Here is a 16,099-nt window from a genome sequence, read left to right on the forward strand (position 1 = left end):
GACAGACAGACAGACAGACAGACAGACAGTATCCTTCCATTTTAGTTAGATAAATATCAGAATGATCACCTTTTTTTGTCTCCAGTTTCATTATGCACAGATAAGATGTGATGTAACGTGCCATTTCTTTTTCAACTAACAATATGATGTATAGATATTTAATTTTATATTGTTGGAGCTCAAGCTATAAACCAATTCCCATAAATATTGTAACGGGGTGTGGGGGAGGGGGGGCGTTGGGGCTCTGATCATTGGGCAATTAACCAGAAGTTGAGAGGAAGATGGAGTAGAACAGAGATTTATTCTCGTCATCTGTCAATCAAAGCTACTACAAGGCCCTCAATCCTCACAAGCAACCACATACAAGCAGAAGCATAAGTGACATGGATGTTTAATAACGTCCTTGACTACCATTATTCAATTCATTGACTAAATCTAATATTTTAAATCTACTAGCCAAGTTAAGAACAAAAATATATAAGAATGCAAAATAAAAACACAGTAATAGCTGTGGATTGTACAATTTTTCAACAACGCAGCCTCACGTGGACATGGAGCGAAGCATCCACCCTGCATGTAAAGATAATATGAAGTTTCTGTTGGGGAAAGGTAACAAGAGGAATTTCTAGATTACATGTGTAGGCAACACACTGAACAATGAGAACAGCAGGCAGAAAAAGCCTAACCCTGTTAAGTATGAGGCTGCCGGGTAATGACAATGTATTTGTGCATTTCAGCATCTTGGAATCTGCGGCTTGGCGGGGAAGAAAGAAATATAATTTGTGTGGTTGCCATGGATACCTGTGTGTGAAGGTTTTGCTGCGAGTCTCGACTCCTCTAGGAGATCAGTGAACCGCATGTGTCAACCAGCATTAACCTGCTCAGTCCAACGTATGCACAGAGACACACATGCACAAGAAAGAATAATAAACACACACAAACATGCACATTAACCTTCTCATCTCAGTACAAACTCAACGGCAGCCTCTAAACACACAAACACAACTTGTGAGTGGAGCTACGCATTGTCAGAGCTGACATACTCTCGAGTGAACACGGTGCTGTAACCTGAAGAAAAAACTTTGATTATGCTGTTGTTCTGTTGTTCTACGAGTACTACTACTATGAGGTCGGAGCCTCCACCATGGAGTTGGTGCTTTCCAAACAGACAAAGTCCTTCTAGAGACTGTGATACTGTTTCTGTATGTGGTGCTGTCTAATTTTCTCTACTGTAGTGCTCTTAATAATCATCAGTTGTAATTTTGTAATTTCTGCGTAAGGTTAAGATAAGATTTTCAGAAACAGACTATTCATGTGTGGTGTCTCAGCTTATCATGTAGAATAGTAAGGCAGGGTTAGAAAATTGTTCCAACTGGGAACATGTCAACTAAATGATTCATTTATATTCCTACAGCACCCACCAAATTAATATATATGCATGCTATAACTGACCCTGTTCGAGCAGGGTCAAGTATAGTGTCGCATAGTAGACTAAATGCAGCCTGTGCCTGTTAGTCTGGGTATTATGCTATGCTGGTTTCTTTACACAATTTCAGCTAAATCCTTGAAATAAAAGCAATTCTTTTGTAATCATCAGTTCTTCAAGATTAGGGCGTACATTGAGGCCCCAGATTTCCTGAAATTCTAACCAAGAATCAGTTCTCTGGCATTTTCATAGTCTCTGTTTTCATCCTCTTTACAAACATGCCAGACGTTTCTCTGAAGGGCCCCTAACTGACGCTCTGGGCTCGTTGTCAAGTATTATGTTCTCAAGTGTTTGTGCTTGTCTTCTGCGCCAAGCTGTTGGAGTCTCTGCCCCATCCACAACATTCAGCAGTCATATCTCTGGTTGTCCATCTAGGAGCCCAGCGTATTTTCCCTCAAAGTTAAATTGAAAAGGTATGCCAGAAAAGAGAGCGTATCTGCAATTCAGAACACATTTTTCTATCAGACAGGAGATATATTGCCAACTAAGTATTGTCAGATGTTGGCAAATTCCACATATTTTTCATATCCGGCCCCTTGAAACTTGGGGCTGCTTCAAGACTTGAGGCACATCATCGACAAAGACTCAGTTTGACCTCAGGAGCACAGGCAGAAATCAACCAGATATCAATTCTGTTTTCTACAAAAATATTTTCTCTGATATAAATGCAATAACACCGGCCATAAATCACTTAGAAATTTATTTGGAAATCATTTGAAAAACACATTTATTTGCGTGGTGTTCATCAATAAACGCAGCTCCTGTGGAAAGTTTTATTTATATATTCATGCATTCAATAGATTCAGTTATTCATGTATTCACTCATTCACAAGGCCTAGTGAGTGGCTGTGCATCAGGCCCTTGTGTGTGTGCGTTTATGTGTGTATGTGTATATATGTGTGTGTGTGTGTGTGTGTGTGTGTGTGTGTGTGTGTGTGACCTGCGGCATAGTCCGCTATGCTGCGGGCTAGTGCTGTTCCCCAGGGGGCTCTCATCTTTTACTGAGCCCTGACAGAAGATGGAGGCTGGGAGAGGGGTCCGCTGCATTAAAAAGCCTTTACCTAGCTCTGATTTATCACCCCTGCCTCACACACACACACACACACACACACACACACAAACACACACACACACACACACAATTACACGTGCACAAAAACCTGCCTGCCAACCCCGCGCCATCTCACCATTCCTCGCTGCAGCTCGACTCCACACTCTATCAAACACACAGACATATAGATGCATGCACCCCCTCCTACACACACACACACAACACACACACACACACACTCAAACAGACACACATTCACACACCATCAAACACATACTCGTTCCATCATAAGATGGCTGCCTCGGAGAAAGAGTGAGGGAATGAGGCGCCGCACTGCACCGCAGTGGTGATTTTGCATTTTAATGGTAACCCTCCTCTCTTCCCTTCACCCCTCTCTCCCCTCAGTTGGTAATTCTTGTGTGTCGCAGGCAGGCAGGCAGGCAGGCAAGCAGGCAGGCGGCAAGCCACTGGCTACCTCACCACAGGAAGACAGAGCGACACAATTACAAGACAGCATTTCCTGGGTACGTCACTTGCAAATGAATTTGAATGTGACAGTTACTGAGGAGGTGAGAGAGGGGACCATGGAAAGATTGGTATTTGTGTGTGCGTGTGTGTGTGTGTGTGTGTGTGTGTGTGTGTGCGTTTGTGTGTGTGTGTGTGTGTGTGTGAAAGGAAGTAGATTATGCCACCACAAGCAACATGGACAGCCCCAGAACATTCATAGGTTATACTATATGAACCTTTAATTGTACATGAAGAAACACCCTCACACACACTCAAAAGAAAAGAAAATTAAACTCACAAAATTCTAATTCAAAGCTACATGCGTGGATCCAAAACTGAGACATGGATGAAGGTGGACGTTGTTTTTTAAAATGCATCACAGCAAATACAAAGACTCACACACACGTGGCTGTCAACAGAACACGCAGGAAGAACACAGCACTTTGTCCTTGAAAGAGTCCAAGACTTGGTAATCATATTCATTCATTCATTCATACATACATACATATGGGGGGAATACATTTGCTCCATCTTCGCTCGAGTTATTGCATGAGTGCTGATAAAAACTGGGGGGAAAAGACACAGTGAATGAATTTAATCTCTGAATGAAAACCTTTATTTCCAACACACATTAATAGAGTTGACGGTGCAAGAAGTCATATGTTTAGCATTACTAACTTTTGTCTTCACTAAATGAAGTATTTTATTCCACCTTCCACCACATTAAATCAAAGACATCTTTTGCATGAGACTGGACAGCATGTTTTTGGTTACGAACCGTACAGGACACAATTTCACTGGTCATTATTCAATAATTACATACGTTTGAAAATATATAAAACTAATTATGTTCATTAATATTTGAGTGGTTGTTAACACATGTAAACTCTTATTTTTAGCTCAGGTCTACAAGATTTAGTTTCATAGCCACATTCAAAATATTAAAATGTACCCAAACTAGATTATAACGGTTGTGTTTGCCTTTACGATTGGTTTTGTAATTATATCATTATTGAAGACATTCATATGACTTTCATGAGAAATAAATCATTTGGTGCATTTGTTGTGTCTATCTGTGCTGAAGGGTATCATGTCTCTGTGGAGGGCGACACCGGAGCAGTACATAAAACATGTTGGGTACTGCAGAACCGTAAAGAGGTCAAGAGAGTTGGAACATGGTAGAATGAAGGCCTCTTTTATTTTCTAGCAAGTCTGTGTGTGTGTGTGTGTGTGTGTGTGTGTGTGTGTGTGTGTGTGTGTGTGTGTGTGTGTGTGTGTGTGTGTGGTGTGTGTGTGTGTAAGCATCGGATAAGCTGTGGTGGGAAATGCAGACCTTTTGTGTACGCTTGTTAGCTAATGCTACCTTAGATGCTGGAATAATAACGTAAGAAAGCTTGTTCTCCATCAAGAGTGTGTGTAGTACTGCACGTGTGTGTAGAAGAAGAGGAAGAGGAGAGATTGCTGGTAATGGAATCATTTCTCACCTCTTCTAATGGAGGTTGCTGGTGTTATAGAAAAGATGATAATAACACTGTTTGGGCTGGAAATGGGAATAATTCCTTTGTTTAACTAGTTTACAGGATGTGTGTGTATATGTGCCTGATTTTTCCGAGCATATGAAGTCATTTGTTTTTGAAAGCAGTAACATTTTGGTTCTAATTGTGTGTGTGTGTGTGTGTGTGTGTGTGTGTGTGTGTGTGTGTGTGTGTTGAGGAAATGGAGGGTGAGAGAAAGGCTGCTGCAGCTGTTGCCTCTGAAACCATAATTCATTGTTGGGAATGCTACAATCTAGATTACATCTCTTGCAGCTTAAAAGAGTATTTTCCTCATAAACAGCAATCTACGGCTCATAAAAATTAATTCTGCTTCAGCATAAACAACCCCCTTGTCCTCTAAACCCCTGCATATGCGTGTGTGTATATATGTGTGTATACATGTAATGGTTCGCATGGCATAAACAATCCCCTACTCCTGTCAGGAACACAGAGTGATCCATCAGTTACTCCACAGAAAACCAATTTCACTGGAGATGTTCAGTTTTCACAGACACACACCACCTACCCGCGCAGAGAGAGAGACACAGAGAGAGAGAGAGAAAGAGAGAGAGAGAGAAGGGGGGGAGAGAGGGAGGAGAGAGAGAAAGACACACACACACACACACATTGAAGAAGATAAAGAAAGAGGCAAAAGATTGATGAGGAAATTGAACAGAGAAGAGAAGGAAACATGGAGCAAAATTGAAAGGGACGTATGGGGGGAATAAGAGAAAATAAGAAAGACCCTTCTTGCTGTGTTTAATAGGGCACAATGTTATTTGCTGTCTCATCAGTTCAATACAGTACGTAAAAAACGTTCATCTGTTGCCCTGCACTCATGTGCACTAGAAGTTGACACATAGTGCCTGTCGCCAGGCGTCATGTGACTGCCAAAAAAAAGCCGCTACAGTCTCTACACAGTGGTGTTTGTAATAAAAAAAAAGGAATATGAGCAAACGAGGAGCAAGGCATGCTGTGGCGGCCCCATTTTGCCATGGTGAAGTGGGCAAATGACAACGTAATTATTGAGTCATCTCATAACATGTGATTAAACAAACAATGCACCTCATCTCCTCCTGTTTTCATGCATGTTTTCATTTTTGCCAAATAGTGGGGTTGCATGTGTTTATGGTCATGGGCAGGAAAAGGAAGTGGATCTATGCATATAGAGTGAACGTATGTGGGCACACATGGACAAAGCCACACAGAGATATTGTATGCAGACAAACAGGCAATGGGCGGCAGGCTAATGTATCTTTGTAGTAATGGGCTTAAGTTAAAAAAAAAACAAGATGAGAAAGGCCTTCATTTTAGAGAAGCTGCATTGCTACTAATGACTAGAGGGCCTCCAACTGCCATCTCAGCCTATTATAACTTAGAGATGGCTCTTCTGTGTTTTTAAAGATGAATGCAAATTAAAAAGCATTAGGCTACATTCATTTGCAGTCTTTGGCATATAGGCCACTTTTGGTCCGAGGGCCACTTAAGGCTGCCTTATTTCTTCAAATGACCTTGAAATCAAAGTCAGAGCATTTTTTAATGATTTAGAGGGCTCTTAAAGACTCGAAAGGAAAAGCAATACAGGGCCTCATTAAAATGTTCATTTAAACATTAAAAAAGCTTTTTGTTACAAATGCTCCTGCCAGGATTCTGAGTTGATACACAAAGAGGGCCGTAAGAATGTCCAGCATCTGAGCAAATGTGATGTCAATGCATCTCCTCATCCCTTCATCAGTGATTCTATAAATTACAAGGCATGCTATTTGGCCGCTTTATAATTTTCCTTGTGAGACTTGGACTTGTGTGTGTGATAAATGACGAGCTGTGGAGCGGTGTGATTTGGTGCAGGGCCTGTGAATGACCTGGGGAATGCAGCATGTCACCTTATATTTAGCTTCTATTTCCTCACCGCCTGCTCTTCCGCTGCACATGGTATGATTTCAGTTTGGGAGTGTATGTGTGTGTACGTGAACATAGAGTAAGACATATCCCATCACCCCCTAAAATTCCTTCATTCCCTCCTCCATTGCTCACTTATTTCCCCAACGACTCAGCGCGCCTTGTAAAAACCTTAGCCTGGCTGCTCAGCGCCCTTTAAAATGTAAAGCAATATTACGAAGACTGACACTTTGATCTCTGTTACTATGGTATTGTTTCAGGGGTCCATTGAATATAAAGAAAGCTGTGGCTGTCCTGAGTTAAATGAGTGTGTGCCAGGATATTCACTTTACACGTTGTTTTACGCTGTAGGAAAATGTGTAAGTAACTGATGAGAGAACTGTAATGTTGTTTATTTGTTACAGGTGTAAAGTTATTATAAATGCTAAAAAAAGAGACTTGGTATTTTTCAGTTTCTGGCATGCGGATACAGAATCTCCGTAACTTTACCTCTCGTTTGTTTAGTTATTTACAGCCCTGACAATAAAAAACCTTGAACTGTTCTGCAAACTACACAGCACCCTTTGTGTCACAGGCAAAACAGGAAATCAGGCTTTTGTCCGCTCGAGATGGCATCAAAAACACCTTGTTTCATCTGTCTTAAGCAATCCCATCTTGACGCCTTCACACGTCCCCATGTGGGGCTGTGCCGCTCCTCAGAACAGATTGGGAAACAGCACAAACGATCTGCCGGGGAAGTCCCAGCGGGCTGCCATAACATGCTCGTTTGCCAACGTATCTCTGTTGCACAGAGCCCATGTTTGATTTCTCTCAGGTCGCCCCTCCTTTTCTTTCTCTCTTGCTCTCACTCTCACTTCACTTCTATCACATGCTCATTTTGCTGTCTGTATCACCTACTTTTTTCTCTCTTTCAAGTTCTCTCTGTCCCTGACACTCAGGTTCTGTCAGCCTGTTGGCCTGTCTGTCTGCGTCTCTTTTCCTCTTGGGCCTGCCTCTTTTTCTTTTCTCTTCCTCACACCTCCTCCTCTTTCTCTTTCGCTTTAAGATATGTGTTAGTTGGTTGTGTGTCTTGTAGAAATGCCAGCAGTGATTGTATGCTTCATCCACTGCAATAATAAGGCAGGTGCACTCCTGCCCCTCCATTTTCCTCACCTCCCTTCTCTCCTTTTGTTCCTCAGAAATTAGGTATTGCAGCAGCAAGCACTAAAAGCAGGCCAAAAGAAAGATATATATGAAAAAAGATTGGATTGCCTTCTTCATGTTAGTTTGTGTGTGGCCATTGTTGACGCCTGGGTAAAGCCAGAAAAAAATGCTGTTAATGTTTATTTCCCATCTTAAAGAATGCATCACAACAAGAATTGCACCTTTTGTTGCCTATTGCTGTGTCCTCCTCCCCACGGATGCAGTGCTGCTGACTGCACAAACAATATTTATCTCCTCATTTACTAATGAGGTGTTTGGTTAAAAGTTTTGCAGAATCAGTTGTTGGATGAGTAGAAAAAGTTGCATTACACCTGTTAGCAGAAAAAACAACAGGTTCTGCTTTGGTGCATACCCCTAAATACAGCCAGCAATAAATAATAAGATTTCACGTTGAGTATTTGTGCACGGGGGACAATGGCTTCCTGATTTCTCAGGTGTAATGCTTTTGTGGATGAATCGCAGGTGTAGGAGATATTGGGATGGAACACAGGTGTCGGAGTTATTTCTGGTCTGTGCCGTTAATCACCAACCTGAAGCTGAAATATGGCTTGCATTTTAGTGGTTTTAAAATAGAGTTCCCTTGCCGGCATATACTTAGGGAGAGAAATAATAATAATAATAATAAGGGCAAGATAAAGTCAAGAGACTTTGAGAATGTTTCATTTGAATATCTGCTGCAAAATTTGTTCTGTTTTTATCAGCAAATGTGGGCTCAAAGTCTGAAAGATAATAGAAACTAAAAAGGATCTGATGATGTCTGCCTGATAGCAATAATTTCACAGTTTCAATTCCTCTGCAGCAATCGGGGCTTTGACGTAAGGCGCTGATTAATAACTAACTTCCCCAATCCCTGTTAAAGGATGTGCAAATGCAGCCTTCTAAGTAAGTAGAACAAATAAGCGAGGACAAGCAAAGTCTTTTTTCCCCCCTAAAACAGATTCACTTTTTTTGTTGGGCATTCAACATGCCTCTATGTTGATTTGAATTCCATAGATGAACGGATACATTAATGTATTGTAAATAAACAGAAACACAAGTCATTGTTTGTCCTTAAACATGCTCTGCTTTCCTCATTTTCTGTATGGATTCCTGTCTGTGATGGCCCCAGGAAGAGTCAGAATGTGACAAAGGTTTACATCAGAAACAGACTGTTTAAATATCTGATTATAAGCTGTTTGTCCTCGTTAAATGATGACAACATAGTAGCGCCAATACGCAAGTGGCCTCAGATGTGATGTTGGTCAATATCTATTGACAGACAAATCATTGTTGTTGTTCTTTCGTTTCGTCATTGTACAGGCCCAATGCATGAGGGGCTAAACTGGGAGTGAATGTGATTGGATTTTCAGTCTCCGTCATTAAATTCCCATGCGGGGAATACTAATTCCAGTATTTAGTGCGGTGATGCTAGGGCTTGCTTTCATCTTAAACTGATTCCAGTCTAATTAGATTGGGCATGTGGGGGGTGGTGGTATCCGTCTGGACTAATCCCTGCCTCTCTGTCCCAAACATTGTATTATCCAGAGAAAATCCATTGGCTGCAGGCTATTCAAAGGCAGATCTGCCTGAACTGCAGCCTCTGTACTGTATCATCTGGAAAGCTGTGGCTAGGAGGGTGCACTGTGCAGAGAGGGTGGAACCTTATGGTCATGAGTGATGTATGGGTAGCAGAAAACGCCATTTAGAATTTACAGTAAACCTTTTATCGTGTATTCAGGGCAAGACCGCTCACGGCTGAGGCTTCTTTAGCAAAGCTGTGTCTGAACTACCACTTTCTTCAGAGGGCTTTTTTATTTTAGGATGGTGCAGTTAGATGGCAAGATTTCCGGTTTTATATTTTGTTTGACCTATAAACAGCATTTCAGTAGATATGAGTCAGAATTGGCAAACAATACACTTGTGTATACCCTTGTATACACAACCACACAAACACACACACACACATTTACTGTGCATAGATCACCCTGTCATCCTGCTTGTGAATTACTGGCAGACCACAGTGAAAACGCGGAGTAAAGAGGTCCTTCTTCTAGGCGCTGAGAAGGCCAAAAAAATGAAAGGCCTTCAGCCATTGTTCTCCACAAAGGTCAAACGCAATTCAATCCCATAATATGGCGGTGGGGGGGGACCTCGGCAACCGCCTTCGCTTTAAGGGTGAGCAACAGGAAAGGGCCATTCAGCAGAACAGTTGCACCCTGTGAGCCGAGCACATTCGTCAAGGGCGAGGGGTGAAGTCAGAAGTGGGGAGAAAAAAGCTGTTTTTTAAGGCTTTTACATGTCGCGGTTGTTTCACTGCACACCGAAGTGTGTTAAGCGAAACAATAAAGGCCACAGCCGATTCTGCCGGACTGAAAAGATCCTCATCTTCCCCTTCATTTTTGCTGCCCTTGTGAAATTTCATTAGGTGGATTTAACGACTTGTGAATGTCGGCTTTCTCCATGACCCTGACACTGGTGGCGTACACGTCTCGCTGGCAGGGTGTGATGTATTGTGTTGAGGTTTTCCTGAGGTGCAATTTTTAATGTGACAGCATCTGTTAACCTCAGATCTAAAAAGTCACCTTCCTGCCTCACACTGACATGCATTTCGCTTCTTAATAGAATTTTAAGAGCAGTATATAGTCGGCAGCACAAAACACAATTTCTATCTATCTATCTATCTGGAAATCTAGATTAGACTATGATGCACTTTTGTCCTTACATACATACAGCATCACCAATCGTAGGTAACAACTTTAATCTTTGCTCTCTGTTGTGGCTGTGCGTCTGTTTGTCATGATTTATTATTGTGGTCATTTCCCTTTTAATGGCAGGGATGTAGAGCTGCACCTGATCAAATCCAGATTAGCAGACACTTCTAAACATAATCTCCTGCATCTGTTGAGAGTCAGATTACCACAAATAGCATGATGGGAAATACCCATTATATGATTTAGAATGTTAGTCTGTCAGTGAGTGGGATGACAATTATAAGAGGGATGTTGACACAATATATATTTTGTTAACAGTGTGACATAGACATACTTGAAAGTTTTGGGCAAAGACGTACATTAATTGAAAGTGTAATACTGAAACTTCATTAAAAAATTTAAAACAATGTATTGCACTAATACAACTGTTATTTACAGTGTACTAGTAAAAACCCCTTTATAAAACGGGTAGCTCAATTCAGGCAATATGATTGGTTCGTAGCCACAATATAATAATCATATACAGCACCTATTATTCAAATTTTTCACAATAAGTATCACTTACTGTTCATCTACACACACACTACCATGAAACAGAGCAGGTTTAAAATCAGCAATTCAGTATCCCTTCAAGTGTTGTTAAATTTAGACTATTTTTACCGCTTTACCTTGCCGTCAGATAGCCCTTTCCGTAACGGAACTGAAGCCGTAAAGCTACCAGACTCCATTGACAAAAACAGCAATTTTAGCTGAGCTGCTGTTCTACCACTGCCTTGATTAGCTGTGGTCTACTGCTGTCTTGATTGGTTAGTTTGTTAATGGTATTGTGTACCTTTCTTTAGTGCTATGCAAAAGAAATAGCCTGTGCTAGCTGCCGCCTCGGTATGTGCAGCCAGCCAGCCAGCCAGCCAGCCCAGGGGGGCCTATTTAATGTAATAATAACTTTCCTATTGTCATTCCCTCCGCTTTGCATCACGCCAAACAACACCCCTTAGCAGTGATGTAATCACAACATACTAAGTGTGTTTTTAATTTGAAGAAGTATATTCTAAATTATTGTCAAATTGCCGATCAATTGCCAATCAATCAGATGCGTGAAAAGTCACGATAAGATAATAAGCTGATTAGAACATGGACGAGTGAAAATGAAATAAAGAAATTTTTATGAGACCAAACTGGTTTGCAGATACAGTTTTTAATGTATCACAACAATGAGCAACAAACATACTTGATGAACTATTTCCAGAAGTTGTTCAAATACCATCTACAATAAACGTCATTTCAACTATGACAACAGGTCTGTGACAAAATAAAAAAAAGGTTTCAAAACCATGTTATTACCGTGATACGGTACAGTTGAGACCTCAAACAGTACAGTAACAAAAACTAATGCGACTACTCTCTATATATAAAACATCAATAACATTTTTGGTTTAGTTTATTTAAAGTTTTAGCCATAGGGGCTTCTTCTTATTAAAACCTCAGGGTGCATTTCCTATGTAACCCAGATGTTGAAGAGTACATATTGTGTAGGATATGATTGCGCCATGAAAATCCCTTTGACATCCAGAAGAACAATTCCAAATTCAACCTTTTGAAGGCTGTCCCCATAAACATGACACAATCCATCCATTTTTTTTTTAAAAAGTTCTTTTTTTTTCTTTTTGGCTGCTGTGCAGTTGCAATATCTATGTACAGTTATATTGTTGGACCATCCTTTTTGTTGGTTTGTTAGCTTTTACCAGTCCTTGGTGTGGAAAGCGTCCTGTCTGATGCTAACATCTTAGCACATGATGCTAGCTGACAGTTCAGTCTTATAATGCTGAGCCACAGAGTGGGGAAAGGCAAAAAGCCAGAGTTGTGAAAGCCTTTGGAATCAGGACAGTCGCTCATGTTTGTACAATGGCAGAATTGCACCTTGGGAGGCCAGGATGTCTCTTATGAAACACAATCGAAAAGTGTCTTCAGGATTAAAGTAAATGTTGAAATACTAAAAATCCAAATAATGACAATTTAAAAGCTCACGCAGAAAATTAAAAACTGACATTTTGCTTTAAAACTTTGAAAAGAAAACACCTTTACAATAATAAAACAGAAGAGGAAATGTTACTTGATTCCATTGTTTGAAACAATAACTAAGCATGATTTGATTTAACCTGTCAAACAGTTGCATTACATGCTACTTGCTCATCTCAGAATAGGAAATACCAAAAGCAATACATTTTTGCATTTCTTCATATTAATAAATTTGTACCATGCACAGCCAACTACGAATATGTACAACAGCGTAGCTTTCTTTGTTCACAAGCCTTTTTCTTTCATACAAATAGCCTTCTGTTACTTTGGAATGAATCACATTGGTTTCAATTACCAAACTAGAAAGTGATTCGTAAAAAATTGAACACCCTTTGACAGCTTTCACATTCTTAGTTCCACAGCAAAATAACAAAATTATATATATATATATATATATATATATATATATATATATATATATATATATAAAATAGCAAAGCAAAGCAATTAATGGATCAGTATTTTGTCTGGTAAAAAGTTGAGAGAATTTATGGCAAGCAAAATAACATTACACAGTAGCAGCAAAACTTTGTAAGGTAATACTTTGCAATGTTGAAATCACTAAATGTGGAAAAAATTAAAATGTTGACTAGAACTGTAGATCATCAGAAGTGCCCAGAGAATTAATGGGAGGACGTCAACCTATGCACTAAATGGCTGTGCATTGGTGTAACACTGTTTTAAGTACATGGAAATGTTTATAATATACAACAAAAATGCTGTTGTCCCCCTTTTAAAGCAGCATGTTTGCAAATGTTTAGCAAATGATCCAACCTTTTTTGTGACATGTGACCAACTTGTACCTTAACAGTTTCAAGTATACAGTACTGCTTTCATGGATGCACCAATTGTTAAATAGGTCTCTAGATTGTTAGGCATCAGTCCTGTAACAAATATGGACCAATATGCTGCTTCAATAGACAAATAATAATTAAAACACAAACATACATACAAACAGAAAAAATCTATTAAATTAACAAATGGCCTACTCAAAAAATAAAACAACAAATAAAAACAAAATAAGTGCACTATAGTCCAGACACAAGCAGGTACCGTAACAGTACAGCAATTCACAAATGAAAAATGTTATATTCACATAATCCGAGAGAGTCTATCAAAACTAGAGTTATTACCTCTTCAGAAAAGGGTGTGAGCAGAGGTAAAGTGAGAAGGTAAGAGTTGGCACAGATTAGTATATACTACAAGAAAAAAGGGGGTGGGAAATAGATACAGCTTGTTGTAATACAAACTGGCAAACACAGGGGCATCATACACATTTACTTCACCATTCTAAATTCCCTCAGTGGCAAAACCATACTGTCTTTGTAGGGCAAAACTAAAAGGATATGCACATCGTCCACTGTAACAGTAATATTGTCTCTTGGTACTCTATACACATCAAGGAAATGCGTCCGATAAAGCTTGACATGTTTTGGTTATAAGCCAAGTGTACCCAGGCTTGTTGCTGCTTTAACAAATGAGAAATGTTATGTTCTGACCTGAGAATTTAAAGCTACTGAATTACACCTATCTAAACTAAGAGAGATTCTCTTTGAGGGTTCTGGATCGTCATCCCATACAGTACATGCTAGCATTTGGAAAACAATCCAGCTGAGGTGCAATTTGCTATCGTGAGAGTTTTTGGCTTGAAACAAGCCCCCCAAGGGAGCCTGTGGGATTTTTTCCTACTCCATGTTTTTGTATACAATATAAGCTCAGTCAAGCATCTGCAACAGTTCTGTCCATAACAAAAATCAATCAATATCTTGCCAGCATATCAATATGGGAAAAACAATCCTGAGTCAATCATTTGGTACTGTAATTTTTTGGGTTAAGAGAAACTTTGGAACTGCAGTTTAAAAAGTCTTATTTTTTCTTTAAGCAAGGGATCCTTTTGTCACTCCTACACACTGAACATATCCATTCTGATACTACTGAAGCTCGCGTCTAGGCCAGAGGCTGACTTAGCCTTGACTTCCAACGCGTTATCTAAGTCATCCAGCTTCTGGCTTAGCTCATTGTCAGACTCATCTGAACAACTCTCGGTGGGTAGTGAGGTTGGAACCCCTGAGGTGCTGCAGGAAGTTGAGGTAACCGTTGAAGGTGAGGAGAGGGGGGGGGGAGGAGAGGCAGACGGGGAGGAGGAAGCAGCTTTCCGGGCTGTGGTGGCCTGGAACAGGACATTTGGCCAGGACTTCATGGACAAGTGAGAGAGATGAGGAAAGGTGTTATTAGAAGAAGCTGCAGACTGCGAGGTAGATGTGGTGTTAGGAGTAGGGGAGCAGACAGAGTGAGGTAATAATCTAGTATGCTCTTTGGCATTTCTCATTGCTTGTTTGATTGTTTTCTCTTTGTGCAAGCTCGACTGAAGGTGTTGGCCAAGTGCTTCATTCCCGTTAACAACCACATTGCAGGCAACACAAGTGTAGTTGCTCACTGCCTTTCGAAGCACAGTCTCTTGCGGGTCAGTAAAAGGATGTCCTAAGTAACAGAAGGACTTTTGATGACGCACCACAGAATCTTCATCAGCAAAAATCATCTGGCACTTCCTGCATATAAACTCATGCTTGACGGACGGAACGATGAAAGCGTCTGGAAAATCCATGGTACTTTTGGTATTTGTTTTCGGTTCTTCTTTTGTGCTTTTTTTTGAAGAGCCTTTGTTGGTGTTCTCCTTAGCATCTATAGCTTCTTTTGGTTTGAAGGAGTTGTTGATGGTGCTCTGTATGCTCTGGGGTGTCTTCACATGGTTTGGTTTCTGTTGCTGCTTCTGTTGTTGTTTCTGCTGTTGCTCAAGTTGTTTCTGCTGCTGTTGTTGTTGCTTCTGCAGTGAATCCTGGAGGGACTGCTGGTACTGCTGGTACTGCTGCAGGAGGGCGGTTGGGGAGAGACCAGCGGCCATGGCAGCTTGTGGGACTGCTGCTGGGCCATATGGAAACAGGTTCTCCATTCCACACAGTGGTGGGAAGTAGCCCCCTGTTTGAACCCCTCTAGGAAGCTGGGGGGAGAAGCAGTTGGGAAATCCAGGTAAAAAATAGGGCAGGAACTGCCCTCCCAAGAAAGAGTTGGGATCACTTGCGGCAAGAGCATTCTGAAGTGCCTGAAGCTGTGTGGCGTCTAGTTGAGTCTCACTTCCTGGTTTCCCTGGAGCTGGACACGGTTTCTCCCTTTTCTTGGCCATGCTGGGGGTCTCAGGGCGTGAGCCGCTCTCGTTCTCTCTGTCCTTCACCTTCGTCTGAGGTGGCTTATTGCCTGGTTTCTTGCTGCTGTCTCTCTCTGAGTCTTTACCTTGCTGCTCTGTATGATTTACTGCTGCCAAAGGTGTGGAGGGAACAGGAGGAGGAAGAGTAGGTGGAGGAGGAGGAGGAGGAGGAGGAGGAGGAGTCTGCAGAAGAGTCTTGGTTGGGGTAGTGCTGAGAGACATGGCAGGAGAGGGGGTGGCTGGTGTAGGGAACCCAAGCATGCCAGCACCGGGAGACGCTAAAGCTGAAATACAGTGGTATATAAATATGGAAATATTCAATATTTAAATATTCAACCCCAAATCACTATGGAAATTTGTTTGTATGATAAGATACAGATGCTTAATTTGTCACTGGCTGAGTCTTTCTCTCTATTGTTAAGATTTTGTTATGGATCAAAACTGTCACAT

The 16,099-nt window shown here is 41.0% G+C and overlaps 1 protein-coding gene across 4 annotated transcripts in view; it reads right to left on the minus strand.

Annotated features, from left to right (window-relative positions):
- Nucleotides 1–13,148: 13,148 nt before the first annotated feature.
- Nucleotides 13,149–16,099, minus strand: part of zfhx4 (zinc finger homeobox 4) — an 86,197-nt gene continuing 83,246 nt past the window's right edge. For 3 of the 4 annotated variants that reach the window (XM_032503453.1, XM_032503451.1, XM_032503455.1), the window contains exon 12: nt 14,351–15,933. In XM_032503453.1, the coding sequence (XP_032359344.1) occupies nt 14,351–15,933 (1,583 nt within the window). Of the gene's footprint in view, nt 15,934–16,099 lie in introns of all 4 variants that reach the window. The other variant, XM_032503452.1, reaches the window with a different exon arrangement.

The sequence above is a fragment of the Etheostoma spectabile genome, chromosome 22 (assembly GCF_008692095.1).
Source record: "Etheostoma spectabile isolate EspeVRDwgs_2016 chromosome 22, UIUC_Espe_1.0, whole genome shotgun sequence".
Classification (NCBI taxonomy): domain Eukaryota; kingdom Metazoa; phylum Chordata; class Actinopteri; order Perciformes; family Percidae; genus Etheostoma; species Etheostoma spectabile.